General features: G+C 31.1%; 2 protein-coding genes across 3 annotated transcripts; both read right to left on the bottom strand.

Moving 5' to 3' along the window:
- Window positions 1-1,168: 1,168 nt before the first annotated feature.
- LOC107262401 lies at window positions 1,169-1,792 on the bottom strand. Its single transcript, XM_015727964.2, has one exon. The coding sequence runs from the start codon at window positions 1,790-1,792 to the stop codon at window positions 1,169-1,171; it is 624 nt and encodes a 207-aa protein (XP_015583450.2).
- Window positions 1,793-4,695: 2,903 nt separating this feature from the next.
- On the bottom strand, window positions 4,696-5,831 carry LOC8280451. 2 transcript variants are annotated; one of them, XM_015727965.2, is made up of 3 exons: window positions 5,656-5,831; window positions 5,160-5,294; window positions 4,696-5,046 (listed from the first exon to the last, which is right to left on the bottom strand). In XM_015727965.2, the coding sequence occupies exons 1-3, from the start codon at window positions 5,753-5,755 to the stop codon at window positions 4,946-4,948; spliced, it is 336 nt and encodes a 111-aa protein (XP_015583451.1). In that variant the 5' UTR covers window positions 5,756-5,831; the 3' UTR covers window positions 4,696-4,945. The 2 variants fall into 2 exon arrangements, with proteins under 2 accessions (XP_015583451.1, XP_002533485.1); XM_002533439.3 differs by having other exon boundaries at window positions 4,696-5,049; window positions 5,656-5,830.
- Between the last annotated feature and the right edge of the window lie 242 nt (window positions 5,832-6,073).

Genomic DNA, 6,073 nt, shown 5'->3' with positions numbered 1-6,073 from the left:
GTAAATTTAAAAAGGAAAGACTAGGACTTACCCTGGTCGAGCATCGCTCTCTGGGCTTAGTAGAGTGTGTTTGCCGGAGTAAAGGTCACTGGTCGAGCATTGCTCTCTAGGCGCCGGCTTATTTGGAAACCTAAGTGACCAGACTGGAGATAAGGTCTCTAGTCGAGCTTCGCTCTTTGCGCGCCAGTCTTATTGGGATAAGAGAGCTGAAAGGCTATGACTGTCAATGATAATTAAGTGACCGAACTAGAGTTAAGGACTCTAGTCGAGCTTCGCTCTCTGGGCGCCAGTTTTATTGGAATGAGATTAGTCGAGAGGGTAGAATTGAGGTTAGTCGAGATGTCAGTGTTGAGATTGGTCGAGAGGTCAGTGTCGGGATTAGGGTTCTACTGAAGTAATCCATCCCGTAGTGTGTGAAATATTATTTTATTTAATTTAAGCATGACATGATACGTTTATTTTTGCATGACTTAGTATTTATTTCAAATTAAATAAATGTGTTATTGAAGTGTTTACAACTATTTTTCTTTGGATATATGATTTTAACTCACTCTCGAGACTGACAGTCTCAATTTTACTGTTTTTCAGATCTGTGATTGTTAGTCTTCCTGTGATTCTCATCTAGTAACCCGACTCCTTTATCATCGGGTGATGTAATTTATTTGGTATGTTAACTTGTAAAATCTTAGATTCTCCGCAATAGAATTAATAGTGTTATATGTTGTAATCCTTTGTGGTTTTGGGTCTCGCCTAATTCTTCTGGCAGACCGAATTAATTGTGTAAAATTTAATAGTTACAATAAATTGTGGCATCAATAATATTAAATGAGATGATATTTATTTAAGTTAGTGAGTATCAGACTTACTATAGGATTCGGTAGCCTTACGCCTACCCATTCTTTAGTGCCAGTCACAGCCCACAGATGGGGTCGTGACATGGGCGACGGCGGCCTGTTCAGTGCGCAGGCAGAAAGGGGGGGAAGCAATTGACATCGGGGAGAAAAATAAGGAGGGAAAGAGGAGAGGGAAGGAAAGGGGGGAGAAGGAAAAAGAGAGAAAGAGAAAAAAATAATATTATTATTATTTATTTTATTTTATTTTTAGTATTACATTCTATCCCCTTTAGAAAAAAATTCGACCTCGAATTTTAAAAGAAACACGGCTTACCTCAGGACTGGAACAAACGAGGGTAAACACTCCTCATTTCTTGTTTAGTTTCCCAGGTACACTCTTCTGACGAATGGTTCCGCCACAACACTTTAACCATCGATATAATCTTAAAATGCAGTTGGTGAACTTGCGTATCCACAAGCCTAACCGGCTGCTCCTTATAAGTCAAATATTCACTTACTTCCACATATTGAGGTTGCAACACATGTGAAGAGTCTGAAATATACTTCCTTAACATTGATTTATGAAATACTTGATGCACATGCAAGAAATTTGGCAGCAAGTCCAGTTTATATGCCACCTCTCCAATCTTGTTTATAATCTCAAAGGGTCTCACAATATCGAGGGGAAATTTGCCTTTCTTGCCAAAACATATCACACCACGCATAGGGGACACCTTCAAAAACACATATTCCCCAACACTGAAATCCACGTGCTTCCACTTCGGGCTCGCATAACTTTTTTGCCTATTGAAAGCTGTCTTCAGCCGCTTGCAGATAATAGAAATTTTTTCTGAAGTGATATGAACTAACTCTAGTCTTGCTAACTTCCGTTCGCTAACCTCTTCCCAACACATAAGAGATCTGCGCTTTCGGCCATACAATGCCTCATAGAGGGCCATCTTGATGCTTGCATAATCAACGGTAAGTATCAATTTCACTGACCACTAAAATTTATCACGCACATCCGAAACATATCCTCTAAAGTCTGAATTGTCCTCTCCGATTGTTCATCAGTCTGAGGGTGAAAAGCTATACTGAAGTCCAATCTGGTACCAAGTTCTTCTTGTAGCTTCCTCCAAAATCTCGAAGTGAACTACAGTCCTCTGTCAGACACTATGGAAATAGAAACGCCGTGAAGACTGACAATTCTTTCCAGATACACTCATGCATACTTAGCCACATAATAGATAGTCTTCACCGGAAGGAAGTGCGCTGACTTAGTCAAACGGTCCATAATTACCTAAATAAAATCATAACCAGTCGAAGTCTTGGGTAAACCCGAAACAAAATCCATAATAATCTTTTAATATTTCCACTATAGGATAAAAATGGTTGCAATAACCCTGACAGCTTATGATGCTCCAATTTATCCTATTGACACGTCAAACACTTGGAGACAAACTCTCCCACATCCCTCCTCATTTCACTCCATCAATAATTTTTCAAATCATGATACATTTTGGTGGAGCCCGAATACATGCTGTAAGCTGTACAATGAGCCTCTTCTAAAATCTCCTTTATGAGATTACTAAATAATAATGAGAAATTGATTATAATATCCAAAATTAGCTTAATGACTAATAATTTTTCTAATCTATTTTATTTTCGTATATATATATATTTTCATTCATAGCTCATACTAAATAATTAAATACTAAATTTAATAAAAATTAACAAGGTTTTAATTATTTCTTCCAATGACTCTTTAAAAATAAAATTCTAAATTTGCATATATTCTAATGTGAAAATTAAAATAATTAATAAATAAGCGTTTATACATTTTCTTTGACTTTTACCAAAAGCTAATAAAAGTATGTCATTTAATAGGATTTACAAGATATTATTAAAAAATATATCAAATACCAAACCATTTAAGTTAAGATATCAAAACTACATAGTTGCCAACATATGACACCAGTCTGAAATATTTAAGACATTAAGATAGAGGCAATATACACTATTAAAGTGAAGTGAGTACTAGAATTATTAATAATAATGATAAATGATTACAATACCAAAAATAAGCTTAATGGCTAATTAGTTTTCTAATCTATTTTATGTATCATTTCTTTATTGTTTTAGCTAAATAATTAAATATTAAATCAGTAAAAATAACAAGGTCTTAATTATTTTTCTAATGACTCTTTAACAGTAAAATTTAAAAAATTGTATTATTTTAGTGCCAAAATTAAAAAAAATAAAAATAAAAATCTATGCAATTTTTTGACTTTTTTTTTTTTTTTATCAAAGACGAATAAAAGCATGTGCAATAGGATTTACAAGATATTATCATAGAAATACTAAAACACCAAAACAATATCATAGAAATACTAAAACACCAAAACATATAAATTAGGACACCAAGACTATAGTAGTCAATTATGAGACCAATATAGAATACCAAAACATATAAATTAGGACACCAAGACTATAGTAGTCAATTATGAGACCAATATAGAATATTTAGGACATTGAGATAGATGCAATCTGATGCTAGTAAAGTGAAGTCAGAACCGAAATTACTAATAATAATAAAAATTTAATTATAATATTCAAATTTAGCTTAGTGGCTAATAATTTTTTTTAATTTATTTTATATTTTTATTTTTATATTTCTTATTCATAGTTTATAAATAATTAAATACTATTTTTCTAATGACTCTTTAATAATAAGTTTTTAAAATTGTATTTTATATTCAATTTCCTTTGAACTATAAATGCATGTGTCAATCTGTTAGAAAATTTAAGCCAACTTATTCCAGACAAGCAGTATAAAATTTGAAACCACTTATCTTAACTTTTCATCATTGTGTTAATTAAAAAAAAAAAACCCTCTCATGAAATTTCTAATCTGTCGCTGTCACATTATACTTGTAATTGAAATTAAATAAGTATTGTATCTATAATCTTTTAATAGTCTTAATCTAATTAAGATTAAGTATGTTAGTTACATCTTATTAATAATATTGTAAAAATGGAATATCGTTAATAGTTTTTCGAAATTCTGGTTTAGTGTAAAATATATATTTTAAAAAATATAATATAAGAAGAATTTTGTATGAGTTATAATATGTATCTATAAATTAAACGAAATAATTAACAAACAATTAGATTTAAAATGTATCTTTATAAATTATACTTTAATTTGTATTTTTATAAGATATACTTTCTATAAATAACTGTAATTTTGTTACAAACAAATGGCTAATAACCAAGACATTGTTAATTTTTATTAGAATAGCACTATAATTGTTTAATATAAATTATATAAAAAAAAACACAAAATAGATTGAAAAGTAATCCGTAATCCGTATTCAAAAAAAAAAAAAAATGGGTATTAGAAATTAACTTTTATATTTTAGTGTCTCCACTTGTCTATGTATTGTTGCTACACTAACCTGGTGTTTTTAGCTTCTCAGTTGTATAAATTAAGCCTTCTTATTTTGAGCCTATTTCTTTTTGTTTAATTTCGAAATATCTAAACAAATTTTAGCTTTTTGTTTTGGAAATGATAAACGTAATACAACATTTGACATGTTGATAAATGTAAAGAAAAATAAATATAACCAGTTGAATAGATTACCAGATCACTAATGACTGAGATTTCTTAAATAAAATAAACGGCTGAGATTATATTATACCTGCCTATAAAATAGAACTGAAATTGCAATGGTACCAATACATTACCCGCCTATAAAATAGATAACTCATATAGATATATGGATGGTTAAGACTGCATTGTACCGGTGAGTTTAATATATGTTTTGATGGAGCAGAAGATGAGAGAAAAACACGACAAAAAGAAAGGAGAAAGAAAAAACTGAAATTTAACCATGCACGTGAAAGCTACAAAGGACTAATGTCCTCAAACGGGTCAACTTGATGGGATATAACCCCGCTTCCTATTCCAGGCCTATTACATCAACTTTTAGACATGTCTTATTCTTTATTTTCTTATTACCCATATATTTACTACACACAGTCGTACACATAATTTACTCTGCAAAGTACATTCACTCGTTCATTTAATTTAGGGCTTCTCTTCACTTCTCTTATTGTAGACACTTTCTACAACCGATACCTCTTCCATGATGTCCACCATCTCCACCCCATCCACCTTGTTTGTCATCATTCACCATGTTTGATTCTTCTTCTTCTTTACGTGCATATTGTATTAAGACATAAAGCATTTGAGTACCCAACAAACAAAGGAACTATAAAAATAAAAATAATTAGGACTAGTCAGATATGATTAAAGGTACTGACCATTTCCAGAGATGTGTTGATTTTGCAGGAGGGCAGCTTCTTGAGCACTCGAGCAAAACTTCACACAAGCAAAAGGAGGTACCGGCATCACCAAGCAACAACGTGCATTTGACATTGTTTCAACTGCTGGAACTACTGCACAACCACCATGATTTTGAAAGGAAAAAAAGACAATTCAGTTTTCTTTATTTTTATATGGCTATATCTGTGTTTACATCCGATAACAGCGTATATATATATATATATACTCACAATAACATTTAATTTAAAATTTACAAAAATAAATCTAAAATAATATCAGCAAAACTAAAACTAAAAATAACAATGTAGGAGTTCTTTTCATAACGAGTTATTAGAAAAATATCGAATTTATGAAAATATATTATAATCTTTTTAAAATCTTTCAAATTAAATCAAAGATGACAACATTAAATGAATGCAGAAAATACAAAAAAACTAACAAAGAAAATATAGAAAATATTAGATATACACTAACAATATTGGTCATCTTGGAACGCCTCTACTTCCACGGCAGAAAGAGAGAGTAAAAACACAGCAAAGAGAAGAGCTAGCAGGAAAGAAGCCTTAGAATTCATTCTTCTTGTTTTTTTTTTTTTTTCTTAAATTTAATTTTTTGATTTTTTGGCTAATGGATTGATCTTTTGGAGTCAGTTTTATAGTGCTGGAAGTGCATGCAAAAGCTGATAAATAAGAAGTACAGATGTGGAAAAAGAGGACAGGTGTAGAAGAATTCCATTCACGAGTTGCACTCACCTAAGGTTATATCTTACACCTAGAAAATGAAAATTAAAAGAAAATGAAAATGAAAAAGGAAATGATTAGAGAATATGTCTTAAAAGTTACAAGAAACGAGGTAATATTGGGAATTGAGATTTTGTTCTCATATAGCAAAA

This window comes from Ricinus communis, chromosome 7 (assembly GCF_019578655.1).
Source record: "Ricinus communis isolate WT05 ecotype wild-type chromosome 7, ASM1957865v1, whole genome shotgun sequence".
Classification (NCBI taxonomy): domain Eukaryota; kingdom Viridiplantae; phylum Streptophyta; class Magnoliopsida; order Malpighiales; family Euphorbiaceae; genus Ricinus; species Ricinus communis.
The sequence above is the reverse complement of the archived record's forward strand: the minus strand, read 5'-3'. Positions and strand labels throughout refer to the sequence as shown.